The following is a 23,399-nucleotide window of genomic DNA, read 5'->3' as shown; positions in this document are numbered from 1 at the left end:
ATGAAAATCAATAATGAAGACAGAGAGGAAAAAACAATAATTAAGATTTGTAGACTATATCAAGAAGGGAGGAGAGAAATTTACAGTGGAAATGGTGAGGTATGAAGAAAGGGGAAGATGGTGAGCCAATTATATTTTGTGTAGGGACCTGAGGCTAAGCTACCACAGGCCTGTACATTTAGGAGTAGATGGCCAGCCCAACTACATCCTCTAATGGCACAACATTTAAAAAAATTCTCCTTCCCCCAGTTTACAGTCCTAGTTATATGGAAAATGATGTGACACTGCAGAACACATCCTAAACTTATAATGAGGACTGCCTGTATCCTCAGAAGTGGCCTCCAGTGCTATGCTACCACAGTGTACAGAACTCACCAATTAAGCACTGGTGGAGAAAATAGACACGTAATGAGCTACATTAAAGTCTATGTAACCAGACAGGCAGCTAGAGTTCAGGTAGTTCTTGTTATAAGTCATGGATGTGTTCCAGAATATCACATTTCCCAAAAACCTAGTACTGTACAGGGTACTTGAAATTAAGGGAAAATGGAAAATTGATAGATAGATAGATAGGTACTAATGGAAGCTTAAAGGCATTTCTTTTCTATCACTTACAGTTGATTTAAGAAAAATAAAATAAGGATATACTGTTCTCATCTTGGCTCACTGGTTACACGGCGAACTGAGATCTCGTGGGACTGGGGTACGCTTCCCCCTAGGGACTGTGATTATTTACAGCAGTCAAGTTTCATTGCAGTCACTACAACTCTGCTCACTGTTCCTGTCATGATAAATTGCTGCAGAGTGAGAGGGTGCAGAAAGTACCAGAAATTTATGTTCTTTAGTGAAATGTAGCATTTATGGAAATTAAGTCTGTCACATTATACTCCTTGACACGGCTGGAGCACTCTAGTAACTGCTTAACAGCGCTGACTAAGGTTGAGGATGTTACAAATTTTCACAGCAGTACTGTAGCTATCCTGAAAAATGTCCATGTGTAGTGATGGAAAATATCAGTACACACCTCTAATGCAAGAAATGATGAAAATTTGCATTTCATTCTCCTATTATATACCTACAGAACAGTCAACAGACCTTGGAGTATGTTGATATAGAGTTAATATTTTTAAATTTATGGGGGAAATTTGTGTACAGTGAATTTTACATACTGTATGGTACATTTACCTCTGTACAGATGTTATTATTACTTGTACAGTACTGGGAAAAGGTACGGTACCTGCAAGGATGCCAGGTTGTGCGAAAATGGAGACGTGGCGGTCATCACTGTTGGTGGTGTGGATCTGCACACGGTCCATGTCGCTGGTGTCAGTCAGGGTCGGCGGCGGGTCAGTGGCCGGCCGCGACTCCACGTTTGGTCCTTCTTCTACAATGATCTGAATGCCATGCAGAAAAATCAAAGTTAGTACGAGACAAGTGTGTGCGAGACAACCATTACAATACATACATTCATTACAACATACAATACCTTGCTACATAAAATATACATACATACATACCAAGAGATAATGCACAACTTATTTAGCTGCTGAAACCCTTTGACTATGGTAAGTATACATGAGTTCATTTCAATAGTTTGATTTATCCTGCTGTAAAATGCAAAGCTCTTTATTCTCAGCCAAAGAGTTAATACTTTTTGTTTTTATACAAAAGCATTTTTGATGCCCAAGGTTTCATAAGTAGAATCATCTGACTGCAGCCAATATAAGGCACGATGTAAGTTATTTGCAGCTAAACAGATAAGGATTGTTGTTACAGACATAAAGATGGAATATAATAATAAGGTAGGTGGGGCACTCACCATCCACTCACTCAATGTAGTGCCACTTTGGGTGAATGCCCATTCCTCTCTCCCTTCCTTCCTCTTCTGTCTTTCTTTCTTTCATTCTTTCCTCTTCCTTCTGCCTATGAGTGACTACACTAAGTGACAGGCCAAATGGTTTCCTGTACACCAGGAAACCATTTACTATTCCGGGTGGTAACCATATAACCAAATTATGGCGCCTGGTGGATTAGTGAGTAATTAAGGTGCTCCAATTGGATTGAGCCTGTGTAGGTTTATATCCAAGGGATATAAACCTACTCAGGGATGAGTGAGGCTGGTCACTCTCATCTTAAATGTTATGACCAACTTGCCTTGACCCCAGCTCCCACGCTCCTTATAGGGCAACATAGGAGTGGATGATGGATGGATGGATAATAATAATATAAAAAGGAGTGTACAAAAATTGGATAACTTGTGATAAGCATTATTGTCTTGTTTCTGCTCCCCACCAAACCTCTGTAAGCAATATTTACATAAAGTTTTGAGTAAAATATCTATCTATCTATCTGTTGCCAGACGCCTTAATCTCGTAAGGGGTGGCCACAAACAAGTTGCCTCCATGTTGCCCTGTCTCCCGCCATTTCACTGCTCTGTTCCCAGCTCACACCCCCCCTCTCTCATATACCTCTCTACTCCATCCCTCCATCTCATCCTTGGCCTCCCCCTCCCTCTACCCCCCTCCACCTCACTCACATACACTCTCCTCGTCATTCTCTCACTTTCCATCCTCTCCACATGGCCAAACCACCTCAATGTGTTTCTCCTAATGCTTCCTGTCACATCCACATCCACACCACAACGCTACTTCACATCCCCATTCATCAGTTTGTCTCTCCATGTGACTCCACATGCTCCTCTCAAATAACTCGTTTCCACTGCTCTCACCCTTGACTTCTGTCCCTCCAGCAAGGCCCAAGCTTCACTTCCATAAGTTAGTGTTGGTATCACAATACTGTCATGCAGTAACCATTTCACTTCCATGCTCACTTCCCTGTTTCTTATCACTGCTTTCAGGGAACCAGCAACCTTTCTTCCTTGTTGTACCCTTTCATGCACTTCACCCTCCAAACTTCCATCCTTACTCATCACACTATCCAAATACTTAAATGTGCTCACATTTTCCACTTCCTCCTCATCCAGCCTCACTGTACATTCACCGATTTCACTTCTCTTGAAGACCATAATTTTACTTCCCAATATTCACCTTTCGATTCCGTTTCTTACACACTCTCCCAAACTCATCCACCAAGCCTTGCAACTCCCCTTCATCTTCACTTAACAACCAGGGAGTTTCCAAACATTACCCACTCTCATTAGGGCCACTCCAACATCCACTGTCCTACCTTGTATCTCTTAAAAATGAAAGTGTCCAAATAGCTCTAGTCAAAAGCATTTTTTCTTCTTTGTTACAGCAAAACAAGAACAGATTAATAGTTTTGTGAAAATAAAATATTCATGTAAGAGTAAGCTAGTAGTCACGGATGGACCTTCGGATAAAAATCAATCTAAAGTGAGAGGATCCATATGATCGACCCACAACCTTACATTATACAGGTGCAACACCAATTTTTTAGCACTGGATGGTCTGGCACCTCTCTTAATCTGGACAAAATTAAGAGAGGACACTTGAAATTCCAGCATCCGCCAAACTAGTTTATGGGGCAGCTACAGATAGCACTAAGTGTAATGCGTGATCACTTGGACTGCTTACAATGTGTCTTGGTAGTGATCCCTGTATTCTGTCTGATTCTTAACTCATTTTACTTACATAACCCTAGCTATGGCTTCTAAGACTGATGTAAGTGTTGATGGTTGTGTCACGTGTAAACACTTGTCTATTCCAACTGAGTCAAATTTATTGATTGCGGTTAACTGGTGGGCCAAACTACCACAATGACAAAAACCCTCAATAACCAAATAAAACAATGAATAAGATTAAATTTTGATTGGTTCAGCCAATCACTCATTTCTCTGCCTAATACCTGTTGTTGCTGTTGTTGGCTGGTCTTTAATGGCCATCCCCTACCCAGAGGGGCATTAAGCCAAATAAACAGAAAAGAACAATACAGTACACAGTATATACATATTACATATATTGTATATATATATATATATATATATATATATAAAAGTTGCTGCATGACAGTATTGTGATACCAACCCTAAAGTATGGAAGTGATGCTTGGACCTTGTTGGGTGGACACAAGTCAAGAGTAAGAGCAGTGGAAATGAGTTATTTGAGAGGAGCATGTGGAGTTACATGGAGACAGGCTGACAAATGGGGAAGTGAAGGAACACTGTGGTGTGGTGTGGATGTGGATGTGATAGAAAGCATTAGGAGAAATAAAATGAGGTGGTTTGGTCATGTGGAGAGGATGGAGAGCAAGAGACTAATGAGGAGAGTGTGTGCGAGGGAGGGGGAGGCCATGGATGAGATGGAGGGATGGAGTGGAGAGGTATACTGCATGAAAGAGGGGTGTGCGAGATGGGTGCAGGGCAGTGAAATGGTGTTGGGCAGGGCGACATGGATGTGATTTGTTTGTGGCCAATCTGTTTGTGCCAGATAGACAGAAAATCGGGGTAGCAAAGTGAGCCGAATCAGGTGTCCTGCCACAGAGCGCAACCTACACTTGTAGAGAGCATGAGGAAGTGACATGGGTCAAGACGTCAGCGTGCCATGTGGCATAGCGGCCATCTGCGCAACGTCTCTCTGCTGAGCCTAGGCAACCTCACACAGTGTATACGTTTACACAAAGCCACGCTTCCCCCCCCCCCATCATTACCATGCCGTAACTGCCTCGCCCTGCCTCAGAACCCCATCTCTTTAAGTCTACTAAGCCTTTCCTGCACAGATTTTAAGGTAAGGGGCTATTATGTTGGTTATACTTACTGTGTACGTATGTTTAATGTCCCATACTGCATAAGCAAACTGACAGATTAGGAGCCAAAGGGTGACTTTTGAGGCAGCCAACTCCCCATTTAGAATTTTCCACATAAGGCATGTTATCAGTAAAGCATTAAATTTCTAGACAGCAAGGTCTTCTACCACCCAAATTTTCATGTATGAAAGGAATGGACTGTGTGTACTGTATACATATATGTAAGTAATCCCTCTATTATCCGGATGTCCATTACCTAGACAATCCATTACTGGGACGCCATGATCTGGCTGTCTGAATCCATTATTCGTACATTTTTCCATTTTATCCAGACAAAATGCATGCATCTGGGCAGAAATTATCGCCACGTGAACATTTTTGCCCGGCCGGGTGGTAACAGCCCGGTGGCACTGCCCTGTATGGGTGGGTAGTTCACCCAGTGTCCGCTAGAGACCTCCTCAGTCGTTCTCAGTTCCTGCACGGCAACAATGTGGTGAACAGCTCCTCTCGGACAGTTGTTATGGCATAGCACGTGGTGGCTTTTGTGGTTGTTCCCTACCTGCTTCAAGCCTTGCTATTCCTTGCTTTCCTCTTCCTAGGGTGTGTGATCATGGCCCCTCCACCAAGGAAAAGGAAGAGGGTAGTGCTGACTCTGGAGATGTGGGAGATCCTGGGTAAGACTGATGTGGGATGGTTGAATCATGGGCGTTGAGACAGATTTTATTCTAGCTTATTGTACTGTACCATGATTTTATTCCATTTTGCCATTATGTTTTGTGTGCCCACTGCATTTTTCTTGTGTAACCATTTTTTTCATGTTATTTTCATGTCACTGCAGGGTACATCCCTGGAGTGGTGATTGCTTGACTGTGGTTGTTGAGTCTGCTTGACCATGGTAATTGCTTGACTGTGGTTTATAGGTCTGCCTGACCAGAGAGAGTAGTGTTAAACAACAGGAACAAGTATTGGTCGACATACTGTAGTGGTCTTTCACACCGGCTTTCAAATTTGGGTTATAAACAAAGGGGGGGGGGGGAGTAGAGAATTCCATTATCTGGATGGAGCCATTACCCGGACATGCCTTTGGCTCTATTACATCGGATAATCAAGGGATTACTGTACTGGTTCATCTTTTCTAACCTAATGAAGATCCCTAACCCCAATCAGCTCAAATGATAGCCTCAAGTAGTATGATTGGAAGATGAGTTTGACTACTAACCAAGAAGACTCATTCATACCTCATAACTGCAGCTCATCAAATTTCAAGCTACCACGATAAAGTATTCAGGTTATGAGTGGCCCAGCTCCATCAGGTGAAAAATACTGACTTAAATGCTAACTCTCATATTCACTAATCACTGTCCCCACATTCACTGAAGTAATTCTACATCAACTAACAATGACTCTTAATTTTCATTTATTTACTTACCATATCTTTTAGTAATTATCTTTTTACTTATCAAATAATTTTTGGCACATACCTCCTCTCTAACCTCCTCTCTAATGTCTGGTTCTGATTCTACCACCAGTCGTGGATCTTCGTCGTCGTTGTCGATAATAACTGCAAGGAAAAGCTTATCGGTGAAAGAACCCAAAATCCATCAATAAATTATTTTTTAAAGTTTGCATTAATGGATAATGGAAAAATTTACCAATAAATTCATTAATAAAAAAGCCTGCATTTGTGGATGAAGCAAAATTACATCAATAAATTTCTGAATACAGTAGCAAACAATCACCTTAACCCCTTCATTCCAATTATTTGTATTTTATCCTTTCAAATGATTTTATTCACCTGAGACATTTCAAACTGATGGGGTTAGTCTTGATTAACCCCTTAGCTGCCTGAGGTCCTTCCTGCTTCAATAAAAGTCACGTGGTATTTTGACTAACATGAAAAAATGCACGCTTAAAAGGACGGTGTTAAGGGATGACCTCATGTAGTGAAGGGGCAGTGATGAATCTGAGAAGTGTAGGCAAGGGAGCATCACAGAATGGAGAGATAAAATGAAATTTGTGAGGGCAGGGGGACTTGGATGGAATTTGTGAGGGAGGGGGGAATGAACGAAGTACATTTGGGAGGAGGGGCTATAGAGTATACAAGGCATGGGGGCTTGGACAGTGTTGTTGAGTTGTGATAGGTGCTTGGAAGTGGTTCCTGTCATCATCATTCACGATGAACTTAGACAATACAAATGTAGATGGGAAGATACAGTAGACAGGTAGAGAGAAAGGACAAACATGGATACATAGATGGATGGATAGATGAACTGATAAACAGACCGGCAGGTTCGTGGATGGGTAGATACGGATTGTGAGAGTATAACATACAAAGGTAATATATAAAAAGCCTAAGTATAGATCTCCTTTGTATACATGTGGGGTCAATAATCTCCTTACATGTTTGGATTCCTAGGTACTTAAAGTAACATGGCAACTCACTCGGTACCACTGATTACTTTGCCATGGTCTCGAGGTCCGCAGGAAGTTCTGACACAAGACCAAGGTAGTTCAGTCACGGTTCACACACACCACAAAGCCCGCCAGGAGACAGGACGTGTGTGCTAGGCAATCCCTAGGTCCTGTTCTCCCCACTTACTGTTTTTTAACCAGCCCATACACCACTGACCGGGCTAATGTAAGGCCCGGCTTGCACTATATGTGCAGGGAATCTTTCAACGAACGAACGAACAGTCACGGTTATACGTTTGACTATTACTTCACTTCCTCCACAAAATCAAACGACAGCATTAAATGTAATACGTGAATATCCATATAAAAAAAATATCCCAGATAGAATAAATAGGCGATTGGAAGCTGTAACAATTAACCCATTCAATCAGGTGGTTTAATTCAGTTTTTTCTTGCTATCTACAGGCGATTGTTTGCGTGTAGAAAACACTTTGAAACATGGTGCCAAAATATTGTTTCCACACTTTTCCACCAAACAGAATGAAATCATCTAGTAGTAGCAATGATAAACTGAAAATTACATAATTGTGTTCAAACTGCCCCCCCCCCCCGGCACGCGCGCGCACACACACACACACACACACACACACACACACACACACACACACACACACACACACACACAAATACTTAAAGTAAACAGAGCGTAAATACCGCACGTACGAATTCTGAACAATTTTTCGGGCGGGCCGTGTGTGTTGATGAGGCCCAGACCCTTACCCTTCAAGCTGCATTACACCACTTTCTCTCCTCCCCCTCCCCTCTCTCCCTCCATCCCTCCTCTTGCCCGCCTGCCTCCCTCTCCCCAACTTACATCCCTTCCCTCTCCTTCCTTCATTCCTCCCTCCCTTCCTTTGTTCCTGTGGATGCCCCACTTCCTCTCCAACCCTCTGTCTTGCATTCCCACTCCCCTCTCTCACTCTCCACCTACCTATGTTTGCCATTCTCCTTCCCTCCGTCCCTCCGCATGTCCTCCTTCCCTTAGTTTTTCTTTTTTTTCCCTCTTTTCCTCTTCCTACATGCCTCACTTTCTTACCTCCTTCCTCTGGGCCACCCCTCCTTACTTCCTGCCTCCCTCCCTTCCTCTATTTACTTCCTTCACTCATGACCTTCGCCTCCATAACACTCTCCCTCCTTCCTTTTACATAACTCATTTTCTCCCTCCCTCCCTTTACCATGCCATCTGCCTCCCTTCCTCCTCCCTATGCCTGTCTCACTCCCTTCTCTCTAACTTCCTCCTTTTTGCATTCACTCTCCCTTCTCAACACCTTTCTTCCTTCTCCCTCTTACTTCCTCATACCTCCCTCCCTCCCTTGTGCCTACCTGCTCTTCCGCCTGAATAACACCCACTCTGCTAACACACTGCCTCACCCTCCCATACTGCCTACCTTTTAGCCTAATTACTCCATTCTTCCTGCCTCATGCCTCTCATGCCAGCCTGCCTCTCCCTACATTTCCCATCTCACCTGCCTGCTTACCGACCCTGCCTCTCCTATATCCTTTGTTTGCCTCACCCTGCCCAGTGGCGTGGCCAGAGGGGTAGCCAGGGTGGCACTGGCAACCCATAAAATATGCCTAGCATGCAGCAGTGGCCACCAACAATTTCTGAGGCAATACCCCAGGTCGTCCATATAGAGTTCTTTTGGGGGCCACCCCATAATTAAGCTTGGCCACACCATTTTGAAATCCTAACTACGTCCTTGACCCTGACTCTATTCCTTCCTTCCCTTCTCCTAGCCCTGCCTTTTCCACCTCCTCCCCTGCCTCACCCTGCCTCACCTCCTGTCTCGTCTGATTGCGTGCCATGTCCTCGTCTGCCTCTCCATCTGCCTTACATAGCCTAGCATAGCTTAGTCTGCTTCTCTCTCTCTTACACACACACACACACACACACACACACACACACACACACACACACACACACACACTCCTCCCCCTCCCACTCTCTCCAGGCTACCCTACTGACATGCTCCAGGGTCTCTCGCACACATTTCTTTTTCTTCCTCCTGCTTTCCTTCTTTGTTTTTGTTTCTTCACACTTGCGTCCCGTCTTGTTCTTCCTGGCTCCCTGACTGACTTTTTTTTTTTCCAAACCCCAAGCTCTTACTTCCCCCTATTTGATTACCTTTTTTGCCTTTTTCTGTGTGTGTGTGTGTGTGTGTGTGTGTGTGTGTGTGTGTGTGTGTGTGTGTGTGTGTGTGTGTGTGTGTGTGTGTGTGTGTGTGTGTGTGTGTGTGTGTCTTTCAGTTGTTCTTAGTTACGTTTTCGTCGTTTCTTTCCTTTGCCTTTATTTTTTTCAGATTCTTGCTTTCTGTACGTCTCTGTTACTCTTACTTTGCTTTTCTTTTTCATTTTGTCTTCGTCTTATCCCTCTTGACTTGATCCATCTCATTTCTCTCACCACTTCCTTCCTGCCTTTCTTTCTTTATCTTCATTTTCCTTCTATCTCACCCTATCCTTAACTCTTACCTTCTCCACTTCCTCCTTTCACACTTACATCCAGCTCTTTTCATTACTCTGTTTCTCACTCCCCTTTTCTTTTCCTCTCTTCCATCTTCCCCCTCCTCCTCTCTCCCTCCCTTCCTCAATCTTCCTCTTAATTCTCTGTCTAATCCACGTCACCCTTCATGGAAATTTTTCATTCTTCCCTTCATCCCTCCCTCCCTCCCTTCCATTTCCATTCTTCCTCCTTTATTTCTTTCTTTCCATCATTCATTTTCCATTTCCAGTCTCTCCCATTTTGTGCCTCCTTCACTCCCTCTCTTCCTCCTTCCTCCCTTCGTCCCTCCCATCCTCGCTGTTCTTCCCTCTCTCTCGCTCCCTCAAGCTCCTGTCTTCCACTTTCATCTCCCCTTCACTCCTCCTCTTTCTTTTTGTCCTCTTCTGCGCTCTCCCTTTCTCTTCTTCACATATTTCTCCTCCCACTCGTCTTCTTCCTCCTCCTCCTCCTCCTAATACCCCTCCCTCCCTCTCTTCCTCCCTCCTTCCCATTTTTTTTTCCTCAGTTAACTTTTTTTCTCTCTCTGCCTCACTAATTCTCCTCCTCCCTCTCCTCCTTCCCTCTATTATTTCTTTTTTCTTTTCTATTTTGTTCCCTACCTCCTTCCTTCATTTAATTTCCTTTACCCCTTTCCTTCCCTTCTGTTCTCTCTTCCCTCCCCTTTATTTATTCTTTCTCCTCCTCCTTCCTCTTTCCTCCACTCGTCTTTCACACTTTGTCTTCTCATTCCATCTCTCCTTCCCTTCTCCCACTTCTCTTCTCCTTCCCTCCCTTCCCCCTCTCTTCCTTCCTCTCCTTGTCCCTCACTCCCTTGTTTCCCTCCCCCCTCTACCCCTCGTTGTTCCGGCGGGCCTTAAAGGTGACCCGCACACCTGCCTTCCACCACACCTGTCACAACTGTCCCTAATACACCTGTCTCCTTTCCACAGGCCCCTCATGCAACTGCCAAACTACGCATCTATAATGCCACTGCCACACCTGTCGAACTACACCAGCACAAGCTATATTACGCATCAACATCTCGCTGCTACATCTGCCTAACTACACCTGTACAATTGTCATACTATGTAGTATGCACCTACATCTCGCTGCTACACCTGCCTAACTACACCTGCACAACTGTCATACTATGCACCTACATCTCGCTGCTACACCTGCCTAACTACACCTGTACAACTGTCATACTAAGCATCTACATCTCGCTGCTACACCTGCCTAACTACATCTCTACACCAGCCACTGCACCTGTACGCACCAACACTGCAATATCACTTGGTAAGTAATGCGTGGATAATATCAACATACATCTGCCATACGTATACCTGTTATGTAACACCTGCCTAATATACACCTGTCATAAATACAAACAAACTTGACTTACAACTGTTCTTTAACACAAACCCATTAACATACATCTGCCATGCATACACCTGACTTATATCTGTTCATTAACATACACTGATATACCTTTCCTAAAACACCTGTTCATAAGTATACACCTGTCATGAATACAGTTGAGTATTACTTGTCCTGTAACGCACCTGCTTTAAGACTGCAGTAAAGTTCGTACGTTTAAAGAGAGGTTTACTGTTAGTGCTTCAAGACAGGTGTGCTGACACGGCAGCAGTCATGCGTATTGATACGTTATGAACATGTGTATTTACGGCAGGTGTATCTACAGACAGGCGTAGCCAGGGTGTCTGTTCCCTTCCACCCGAGGACTATTTTACTCAGCTGAGACAAAAGTGTATGGATTGTAGTGGTTGGATATGGCCTCCAGTAACCCCTCCACTCTCCTAAGATGATTAACACACTGGTGGATGCAAGGACTTAGGCTGACGACATGTCTTTAAACACATTTATCCCCCCACTCCCACCCCCAAAAAAGGAGGGAGTACATGTTTACTGACGTCAGTCCTCAACACACCTGTCATTATTTATTTCTTTACTTGTATGTACTGTACATATAACTAATTCACATACTCACTAACGGTACACAAATAAATATAGACGACTCCTTACATAATCAAACTCACTAGACAAATACTCATATACCGATACCGATACTTCCACAAACATTCACATACAATATATATATATATATATATATATATATATATATATATATATATATATATATATATATACACACACACACACACACACACACACACACAAAAGAAAGGGCACAAACAAGCCATCTCTCTCTCTCCCTCTCTCTCTCTCAATGGAAGACATAATTGTCGAAATATTGTCATTTTTATGTGGGTCGCCGAAGAGAGAGGACATGGACATAGCTCGCCTCCCCCCCCCACTGCACCTCTCTCTCTCTCTCTCTCTCTCTCTCTCTCTCTCTCTCTCTCTCTCTCTCTCTCTCTCTCTCTCTCCAAACAGAGATAACGGCTCTGGTAATTACGAAAGAGGAACTGCCAACGCTTTTCCTATCACGTACATTTTACCATCATTTATCAGTGAGAAAAACTTATCAACATTATAAAACACCATCATAATTATGACATTAGTTTTCAGTTTTAAAAAATGGATACAAATAGAAGCCCTTTAAAATATATTTGTAAAAGTTTTGTATACAGTATAAAACAAAAACAGCGCGGGAAAACATTATCGGTATTATTAATTTATATGTATTTTTCATGACATACAACGTCACCAATGATATCTACTGTACTGCAACAGTCCATATGAGATCCACTGCGGGATGAGCTAACCTCGAAGAGAGTGACTTCCGGAATTACTATTACCCCCGACGTTAGCCAAGTACGAATGGGAAAGAAGGGTGTTTGTTGCGAGTGATTCATATGGAAGTCTGTGTTATAATGGCTATGCGCGTGAGTGTTATTATCTATGCCACAGTATGACCCGAACAAATGCAAAGATATGAAAGGTCAGACAAGCAGCACCCACTTTAAATGTTTGTCACGGCTTGGGTTTGGAACCGTACAAAGGCGCTACCATCCACCCGCCGCGATTCCCACACTAGCGATAAGAAATCACAAATATATTCTACCACATATTACTCAAGCCATTTTAAAATCAATATACGAACCAAATATACATAAACTTCAAAACTTCAAAGGAACCAACACACAAGCTTTCCATCACATACTACGCAGGCTTTCAGATATGTAAGTAGACACCACACTGGGCCACACATAAAAATCCAGTTTCAAAGACGCCAGCATTAACCTTTGTCTGTGGGAAAGGGCACCACTTGTTTATTTTATGCTCCCTACCACCTGATGGTTTTATTTAGCTGAGGAAGTTGGGTAAGACAAATAAGAGAGAGAGAGAGAGAGAGAGAGAGAGAGAGAGAGAGAGAGAGAGAGAGAGAGAAAGAGACTTCCTTGGCCCGGGCAAAGTAACATCGATCTGGGATGCCCTGTGCTGGATATTAGGTCGTGTTAGGGGAGCTCATGGTCGTGTTTAGGTCGTTTTGGGTGTTTTTATTTTTTTTTTTTTCTCCTCCAAACCATCCCTTTGTGTGGAAGTTCCTCCTCCATCAGCGTTTATTATTGTATTTATCAACTAAAGAAACTGAATTATGTGGTCATTTCTCTCTCTCTCTCTCTCTCTCTCTCTGACTACGTGCTAATTCTCTCAAGATACACAAAAACGTCCGATCGCTTGCAGGAATTAATAACTAGATTCGTACTGACGAGAAACTAAAGCAGTCGTGATTTATTTTTTGAAGTCAGAGGTAAAAATAAGCGCATGGAGACGAGGTGACGCTAAATCTAGCACCTGCTTTTAAATATTTTTTTCATGTCAGAGATAAAAATACGCTCAGAGAGAGGCGGGATTACTATTCTCTTATACTTTACAGGTCAAGGGTCATACAATACTTAAGAGATGGACAGACTGAGCTAAAAATAAGGTGGCAAAGGTCAAATACAGCATTATCCACTAACTTCATTCTAGGTGGGGGCGCACACCACCAACTCGTTTGAGGTAGGCCCACGCCACGCCCAGGTGATTCAACACTGGATGACGACACAAATGGTTTCCGGTACTCCAGGAAACCATGTCTTACGTTGGTTGGTACTATTATAACCAATACGAGTAAACTAACTTCCGCTGATCAAGTGGACTGCGTCGATCCAACCAGATGAGGCCCTTAAGGGTTCGAGTTCAACCGTTGGTAGGTGATTATTACTCAAACAATGCCACTCAGGGGAATCTGAATCACCCTTTCCTTAGGTGCCTGAACGAAATGTCTTAGAAGAACCTCGACGTCTGTGATTTCAGGACTGGAGGGATGACGGATGGCTATCTTGTGGTCCTTTAATTCAACTTAAGCTTCGAACTGGAACAATTCGATGCAACCTTCATTATCCCGTTCACTACAAGAGGCCCATCCCACCCTGTGCTGAGGACGGTGGCTGTAGTGAGCAATTAACAAGGGCATCGTGGCGTCGGGGTTAATACTGAGTTGCGGGGTCAAGCATTAAGGTCACACAAAGGTCAAATCACGTTTTATTATCCTATTAACTTATAGCTCAAAGGTCAAATTAAAGGCATGGGTGGATCTCTCTCTCTCTCTCTCTCTCTCTCTCTCTCTCTCTCTCTCTCTCTCGTGAAATTCTAATCCCCTATTTTTTGGAGACCCATAAAAATTACCCTTTTTTAATGATAAACTGTCTTCTTGACTTACATATTGGTATTTCGAAATTTTCCAGATCCATATTATTTTTTTTTTCTCATTTTCGAAAATTTTAGTCGTGCTAAGCTTTGCGGCAGCCATGTTTACGACCGCCTTCCTCTCTCACTCTCTTTTATCTCCTTCTTTCTCGCCCTTCCTTCCTCCATTTGTCTTTCTCACTTCCTCTCTCTCTCTCTCTCTCTCTCTCTCTCTCTCTCTCTCTCACACACACACACACACACACACACACACACCTTTGCTATCTCTCTCTCCGATACATCTTTCTTAATTTCCTCTACACCTGTCACTCCACATCAGCCTCCGCCCCGCCACCCTCCCGCACCTGCCACACCACGTACACCTTCACAATCCTCACCACCACCACCACACCACAACCTTGAACTCTTCCATAACTCCAGCCACCACATCCCTCCTCACCCGACTCCACCCCTCTCCCAAACCACCATAATCTTTCCCACCCCCTTCCACACCTCTACATCCATCCCTATCCCACTCCACGATACCACATCCCCCTCCACCCCACTCCACACAACATTCCTCCCCACCCTCCCACGTCACTCCACATCACCACATCCCTCCCCACCCAACTCCACACCATCACATCCCTCCCCACCATCACATCCCTCCCCACCCAACTCCACACCATCACATCCCTCCCCACCCAACTCCACACCACGTTCCTCCCACGTCACTCCACATCACCACACCCCACCCCACGCAACTCCACACCACCACATCCCTCCCACCCCACTCCACACCACATCTCTCCCACTGAGCTCCACCACCATTACACACTCCCCACTCCAACCCTCTCCACCACTACCATAACTTTTCCACCCCTACCCCCACCACCCATCAACCCCCTCCCCACACCCCTCCTGGCCTGGGAGCGACAGCGGGGTTAGGAGGGCCCGTCATTTGACAGCTGGTAGACAGGCGGGGACAGGGGGGTGAGGGAGAGGCAGAAAGAAAAAGAGAACAGAGGGCGAGAGGAAAATAGGAGAGGACGGTGGAAGTGAGGAAAGTGACGGGAAGAGGAAAGAAAGAAGAGAGGGAGAGGAAAATACAAGAGAGAGAAAGGGAGGTGATGAAATTAAGAGAGACTACGAGTGTTAGGGGATGGGACGAAAATGGGAAAGAGGATGAAAAGAGGAAGGGAGGAAAATAAGAGAGGAAGGGAGAATATGGAAGGGGGAAGAGGTGAGGCTAGGACAGGGCAAGGAGAAAAGGGGGACAGGAAAAAGAAAGAAGGAAAGGAAGGGCGATGGAAAAGAGAGGAGGATAGGGGAGAGGGAAGAGAAGAAGGGTATAAAAAAGATGAAGTGAAAGTGAGAGTGCGAGAAAGAGGAGACGGGAGACAGAGAGGGGTGAGAGAATTTGAAAAGGAAAAGAGGGAGGGGCTTGGTGAGAAAAGGGATGGGGAGAGACGAGGTAAGGGGAGAGAGGGAAAGAAAAGGTGGTCAGAATAAGAGGAAGAGGAGGAAGCTAGGAAAGAACGGGGAGAGGAGGGAAAGAGTGGAGAGGAAGTGAAAGAGGAGGGAAGGAGAAGGAAAAACAAAGGGGGGGGGGAAGGGTAGGAAATGGAGGGAAGAGAAAATAAAAAAAAGAAGGGTGGAGGGAGGAAGGGGGGTAATGGATGAGTGAGAAGGGAAAGGGAGGGGAGAGGGAGGAATGAAACTAATGGAATGGGAAAGGGGAAAATAGTATAGCATAAATCACACACACACACACACACACACACACACACACACACACACAGGAGGGAGGGCAGGAAAAGGGGAAAGAAGAATCAATAGAGAAACAGGAATGAAAGAAAGAGGAGAGAAAATAAAACAGGAAGAAGGGAAGGGAGAAAGAGTAAGATAACAGAATGAAACAGATAGATAGATAGATAGATAGATACAGAGAGAGAGAGAGAGAGAGAGAGAGAGAGAGAGAGAGAGAGAGAGAGAGAGAATCAAATGAAAGACAGGAAGCGTAAACGAACTGTGTGTGTGTGTGTGTGTGTGTGTGTGTGTGTGTGTGTGTGTGTGTGTGTGTGTGTGTGTGACGCGTTATTTAAGCCATGTTATATATAGCACATCCATTACTAGATTGCTCTCTTTCTCTCTCTCTCTCTCTCTCTCTCTCTCTCTCTCTCTCCCTCACTCTCTCACTCACTTTTGCAATATCTATATCTGTCTGTCAGCCTAATTTCAGTCTGTCTGTCTGTCTGTCACACACAAACACACACACGAGAGAGAGAGAGAGAGAGAGAGGTGAGAGTAAGTGGTGTAAGAGGAAGTTAGAGAGAGGCAAGAGCAAAGGAAGAGAAAGTTACTGAGGTGTGAGTGAGAAGTGAGGGAGAGACAAGAGACAGATAGATAAACAGAAGACAGATAGATAGACAGATAGAGAGAGAGAGAGAGAGAGAGGGAGACAGAGAGAAACTAATCCCTGGGGTCAACACGACTCTCCCTCGTTCTTGTTAACTTCCTCATATTAAATCCCCCCAGTGTGTGTGTGTGTGTGTGTGTGTGTGTGTGTGTGTGTGTGTGTGTGTGTGTGTGTGTGTGTGTGTGTGTGTGTGTGTGTGTGTGTGTGTGTGTGTGTGTGTGTGTGTGTGTGTGTGTGTGTGTGTGTGTGTGTGTGTGTGTGTGTGTGTGTGTGTGTGTGTGTGTGTGTGTGTGTGTGTGTGTGTGTGTGTGTGTGTGTGTGTGTGTGTGTGTGTGTGTGTGTGTGTGTGTGTGTGTGTGTGTGTGTGTGTGTGTGTGTGTGTGTGTGTGTGTGTGTGTGTGTGTGTGTGTGTGTGTGTGTGTGTGTGTGTGTGTGTGTGTGTGTGTGTGTGTGTGTGTGTGTGTGTGTGTGTGTGTGTGTGTGTGTGTGAGAGAGAGAGAGAGAGAGAGAGAGAGAGAGAGAGAGAGAGAGAGAGAGAGTGGGGGGGGGAGGAGGGAATTTTGTTGGGGCATACTTAGAGCCTCATCAAGTTGCAGGCATCAGTTACCACACGGGGGCGAGGGGGGAGTGTGGAAGAGGAGCTGCATAATTATATACCCCACCAATATCCACAGTTTTCAAGGTAAAGGAATGACATACCGTTTGTGTATAGAGGAACATCAGGAACATCACAGGAAGTCAGTAAGGGAGGAACATCGCCCCCTCCCCTCCTTAACCCCAGTGAATGATGTCTTTTGTATTGCGTCGTACCTGACTAATCCCAATCTCTCCCCCAACTCATCATACCTTTATCTCTCGCACCCATCGCCCCTCACCTACCTCTTTCCTCACCCCACCCTGCACCCATCACCTCTCACCTACCTCTTTCCTCATCCCACCCTGCACCCATCACCTCTCACCTACCTCTTTCCTCACCCCACCCTGCACCCATCACCTCTCACCTACCTCTTTCCTCATCCCACCCTGCACCCAACACCTCTCACCTACCTCTTTCCTCATCCTACCCTGCACCCATCACCTCTCACCTACCTCTTTCCTCATCCTACCCTGCACCCACCACCTCTCACCTACCTCTTTCCTCACCCTACCCTGCACCCATCACCTCTCACCTACCTCTTTCCTCACCCTACCCTGCACCCATCACCTCTCACCTACCTCTTTCCTCATCCTACCCTGCACCCATCACCTCTCACCTACCTCTTTCCTCACCCTACCCTGCACCCATCACCTCTCACCTACCTCTTTCCTCATCCTACCCTGCACCCATCACCTCTCACCTACCTCTTTCCTCATCGCACCCTGCACCCACCACCTCTCAAGTGCCCTTCTGCCTCATTGTATCCTTTATTTCGTACGGATCACCTCTCAAGTACTCTCCTGCCTCATTGAATCCTTTTATTTCGTATCGATCCCGCCTGGAGCACCCTCCTGCCTCATCGCACCCCACTGTGTCGTACCAATTACTCCCTCAAGTACACCAGCTCTACCCTGTCCTACCAATCACCTATTTCACTGTACTGTACATGGAAGGCGCAGATTCCAGTTTTAATTCACATTTCATTATTTTTGTACATTCTAAGTTTTTGCGTCTTATTTGTCGCGATATGAAGGAACCAAAGGCTGAAGCCCTGCAAGAACAGCCCCTTCCAGTGAGAAATGAAGAAAAAGCCAAAATTAATGTCAGTTTCGGGACGCCCGTACACAAAAGAAGGATTGCCTGGAGGTCGTAGGCAGAGGAAAAGGCACACTCAGGATAACATGCGAGTATGACAAGAAGGGATGTGGGATACGAGTGTGACAGTGTTAACCCCTTCAATCAAGTGACGTGTTGGCGAGGCTGTGCGGCTGCAACATGGAAGCCTGTTTTAATCCAGACACATCAACCACTGAGCAGGGCAGGCCGCAGGTGGATTAACGCAGACCGGAAGTTGTGCCGCATGTCCGCGTGTGCATTGAGTATATATCCCTGCCTCCTCCTACATTCCCCCCCCCCAATCCAAAAAAAGGCAAGCCCATTCTCTCTCTCTCTCAAACACACACACACACACACACACACACACATACAATATCCCTCTCCTTGGACTTAAACGATTCTCAGAAGCGACTCGGCTTGGCTTCAAATCCGAGGGAGATTGTCACCCTGGAAGGAACCGGAGGCGACCTGGAGGGGTGAGAGGGAGAGGGAAAGAGAGAGGGACATGACCGGGCCGTGAAGAGAGACCTGAAGGAGCCTGGAGGGGGAGCTGAAGGAGTCGAGAAGGGGAACTACAGTAGCTTGAAGGCACTTGATAGACAGAAGGAGCTTGAGGGGATATTAGTGAAGCTGGAGGGGGAGGAAATTAAAAAAAGAAGTGGAGAATTTAAGCAGGATGGGAGGGGGAGGGAAAATTGTATATATATATATATATATATATATATATATATATATATATATATATATATATATACACATACACACACACACACACATACACACACACATACACACACACACACACACACACAGACTTATGAGGGTAGCCAGAGAGGGATAAAGTAAAGACAGATGATGGAGGGGGACGTGACAAAAGAAAAAGGGAACTTGGGAGAGTATGAAGGACGAGACAACTTGAGGCGGCGTAAGGGGAGCAGGAGGGACCAGTGATGAAATAAAAAGACATGCTGACTCTATGCTTTTTTTTTTTTTCTTCCTACGACATAAATAACTGGACCTGGCGTGGCATTTGAAGAGGGATATAAATGGAGCTTGTGGCTATGCTGAGTGTGACGGGGGACCTAAATGGAGACGGGATGGGGGTGGAAGAGGGAACTAGAGAGGACAGGGATAAAAAAAAGAGGGAACTAGAGAGGACAGGGATAAAAAAGAGGGAAATAGAGAGGACAGGGATAAAAAAGAGGGAACTAGAGAGGACAGGGATAAAAAAAGAGGGAACTAGAGAGGACAGGGATAAAAAAGAGGGAACCAGAGAGGACAGGGATAAAAAAGAGGGAACCAGAGAGGACAGGGATAAAAAAGAGGGAACCAGAGAGGACAGGGATAAATTCTTGAACACAGAAGGGAAGCAGGAGCGAAAAGGAAGATAAAAGAAATGAGTCAATGAAATAGAATAAGGGAAAAATGGAGGGAGGGATGCAAGGAAGGAAGCGGGAAATAAGAGACAGCAAGGGCCCTCAAGGGAAGACTGGGGGTATTCTTGAGGGCTCAGGAGGCTCCCTTTTATCTCTCCCTTATTTACATATCTTTTTTTACACATTTGTATTACCGACATATACCAGTTTGCATTTCCATGGCCTTCAGAAGGGAATTGTGTGAAGAACAGGAATGGTATGGGGGACATTTTGTTAAAAGAGTAACCTCGAGGAGAGTAAACCTTGTCTTACAAAAAAACTAGCAGCCTAACTTTGTCGAAAAGTTAGGAGTGCTGAGAGGCATGGAGATAATGCTAGGCTTTACACTCGTAGTGGGATACAAAAAGGCCTTCTTGGATGTGGGGGGAAAGTAAAGTAGACGTTAAAAATCACCATAACTGAACATGAACAAGAGCAAGTAATTCTACTGCACAATAAACAGACCAACAGACTGACAATCAGGGAAACGGAATGGCAACCCGGAGATGGTGTGTGGGAAGAGGCAGACATAAGACGTAGATACAAAATTCGTAAATTAGCAGGACCAGGGTAGCAGTCTGGAGTAGCCCGTCTCACGCAGATGTTATGTAAAACTGCAGTAATAAAATAAAAAGGGACTGTTAGCCTCTCACGTTAAGAAGAAATACAATGAAAAGCAAGTGGTACTGCTAAGCCTCGAAAGCCCACAAGGAGGCCCCTGGAGGGATGAAGGGGAGAAGGGGGTAAAGGAGAGAGAGACGGGGAGGGTGTAGAAGTGGGTGAAGTTATATATTAAAGTGTGAAGTCCCCGAGCAGCCTAGCCAGCATAACCTCAGGCGTAGTGTTCACCCACCCAACCACTGCCACCACCACTGGGACGCACAGGCAGGAAGAAAGGGAGAGGGGAGAGTGACAGGGAGAGAAATAGGCTGAAAGAGAAGAAAGAAAGGAAGCGATGACAAGACAAAGGAGTGAGGTAGAAGGGAGGCAGGAAGAGAACGAAGAAAAAGGGTGAGAGGAAGAGATGAGATTTGGAGAGAGAGAGAGAGAGAGAGAGAGAGAGAGAGAGAGAGAGAGAGAGAGAGAGAGAGAGAGAGAGAGGTACGATAAGGGTGAGAGAATTCGGGAGAAAAGAAGGAAAAGTGAGAGATGAAGTAAAAAGGCAGATGAGAGAGGAAGAGAGGGAGAAGGAAGTAAGGGAAAGCAAGACAGAGACAGGGAGAGGGAAGAAATGAGGGAGAGAAAAAAGGGAGAGAGGGAGAAAAGAATGAGTGGAAGGGGATGCAGGCAACGAAGGGAGAATGAGGCAGAGAAGGAAGAGGAGCGGAGGAAGGACTGCGAAAGGAAAAGAGCGAAAGAGAAAGAACGCGAGAGGGGCGGCAAGGACAGGAGAAAGGGAGGGATGAGAAAGAGGGAAGGGAGAGAAGTGGAAGAGAAGAGAAGGTAGAGGAGAGGGGGGGGGTAAGGAGACAAGAGAGGCAGGGAGAAGAATGGAGATGAGACATGGAAAAAGGAGAGGTGAGGACAAAAGAAAATACAACATAGGAGGAAAGATGAAGAGAAGGAAGACACAGAGAGAGGAGAAAATGGAAGACAGGAGGAGGAGGAGGAGAAGGGGGAAGACAGAGGAGTATTGGGAACAAGGAAGGGAGGAAGAAAAAATAGACACGTGAATAAGTAAAGAACAAAGAGGCGCAGGAAATACAATTATGACAGGGAAGTGAGAGTGTGTGCAAGAAAAGCAGGCAGCGAGAGAGCGAGTAAAGTGAGTGACAGGAGCGAGTGAGTGAGGTTGCTGAGTGACAGGAGCGAGTGAGTGAGGTTGCTGAGTGACAGAGGTGCGAGTGAGGAAGCTGAGTGAGGTATGAGTGTGAAAACTGAATGATGAGTGTGAGAAAATTGAGAGGAGAGTGTGTGAGAGACTGAGTACGCCAGATGAGAGACGCGAGGGAGAAATGCGTGACGTGTGTGTGTGTGTGTGTGTGTGTGTGTGTGTGTGTGTGTGTGTGTGTGTGTGTGTGTGTGTGTGTGTGTGTGTGTGTGTGTGTGTGTGTGTGTGTGTGTGTGTGTGTGTGTGTGTGTGTGTGTGTGAGAGAGAGAGAGAGAGAGAGAGAGAAGAATGAGGTACAGGGACAGTAAGAGAAAGGTACAAAATAAGAGTGTGAGGGAGGTACAGTGAGAGAGAGAAGTCGCGTTGTTGATCAGCCATCAACCCATCTGGCTGGCCGAGCAGACCCATCAACCACAGGCAAGCAACCGGCCCCGCAGGGTTGTCCCGTGCAGTAAAGCAATGTTCCCTTGCGGCTGACAGCGCCTCATCAAACTGAGACGCGAGAAACAGAGTGGAGATTTTGTTCCGGATGTACGCCGCATTTGTTTCTCCAGCCAGTTAACAGGGGCACCATAGCAAGCTCTTCTTCAGCCCGTAAACTGGTTATATGGTTACCACCCAGTGTTATAAATGGTTTCCTAGGTCAGGCTTGTCACTCAGTGAAGTCCCACCTGATGTGGAAAGAAGAGTACTAAGAGGCGGCAGGAAGGAAAGGAAGAAGTATTAAGAAAGAATGGCAGACACTGAGATAGCATGAGAAAGGGGAAGGAAGTGGGCCGCACTACATCAAGTGAGTGGATGTAGGTTGCCACCACCTGCCACCGAGTCGAGAGATTGAGAGGTAATGTGAAACACGGAGAGAGAGAAAGAAATGTGAGCAGCCATCGGGATTAGAAAGAGCAACGTGAGCCAACAGGTATTTGTGTGTGTGTGGAGAGAGAGAGAGAGAGAGAGAGAGAGAGAGAGAGAGAGAGAGAGAATCAAATCAAATCACGGAAGGAGGAAGAGGCAGAGGAAGGGAGGAAAAAAAGGAGAGGGAGAGATGGGGGACTGGAAGGGGGGAACGAAGGAAACAACGAAGGAGGGAGAGAGCGAGAGGGAGCGAGAGGGTGAGAGGTGACAGAGTTTCAGTTAACCCGGATCAGCCCAAGTTATTACTCTCTCTCTCTCTCTCTCTCCCTTTCCCTTTATTCATTCTTTCGTAACTTCCTTTCAATATCCTTCCTACCTAAACACACTTTTCCTTCCCATCCCTCTTGTATCTTTCTTCCATCCATCCACAGTTCCTTCCTTCCTTCCTTCTCATCCACTCATCATTATTTCCTTCCACACATCCAATCTTCCTTCCTTCCCACGTATCCTTCTTTCTTCATTCTCTCCTTCATTACTTTTCATTTCCTTTACTGCCTCCTGGCCATCTCCTTCCACTCTCCTCTCTCTTCTGCGCCCTTCTTTCCTCTCTTCCCCCCCCCCTTCCCCCCTCATTCTTTTTCATTGTCTCCATTGCCTCCTATTTTTCCCTCCACTTCCGGTCCTCCTCCTTTTCCTTCCTCTCTCCTGGCATCGCATACTCTTGTTCTGCTATGTTTTTTCTCATTCTTTCCTTCCTCCATCTGCGTATCTTCTCTTCCCTCCCATTTTTCGCTCTCCTT

General features: G+C 45.4%; 1 protein-coding gene across 1 annotated transcript in view; it reads right to left on the bottom strand.

Annotated features, from left to right (window-relative positions):
- LOC145404849 (uncharacterized) overlaps window positions 1-23,399 on the bottom strand; it is a 337,097-nt gene that overhangs the window by 5,283 nt on the left and 308,415 nt on the right. Inside the window, exons 3-4 of the mRNA XM_080276349.1 lie at window positions 6,204-6,283; window positions 1,238-1,394 (exon numbers count right to left, since the gene is read on the bottom strand). Of these exons, the coding sequence (XP_080132475.1) occupies window positions 1,238-1,394; window positions 6,204-6,283 (237 nt within the window). The remainder of the gene's footprint in view (window positions 1-1,237; window positions 1,395-6,203; window positions 6,284-23,399) is intronic.

This window comes from Coenobita brevimanus, chromosome 65 (genome assembly GCF_032717465.1).
Source record: "Coenobita brevimanus isolate Jiangsu-jjx chromosome 65, ASM3271746v2, whole genome shotgun sequence".
In the NCBI taxonomy this organism is placed as follows: Eukaryota; Metazoa; Arthropoda; class Malacostraca; order Decapoda; family Coenobitidae; genus Coenobita; species Coenobita brevimanus.
This window is presented reverse-complemented; position numbering and strand designations above follow the sequence as displayed.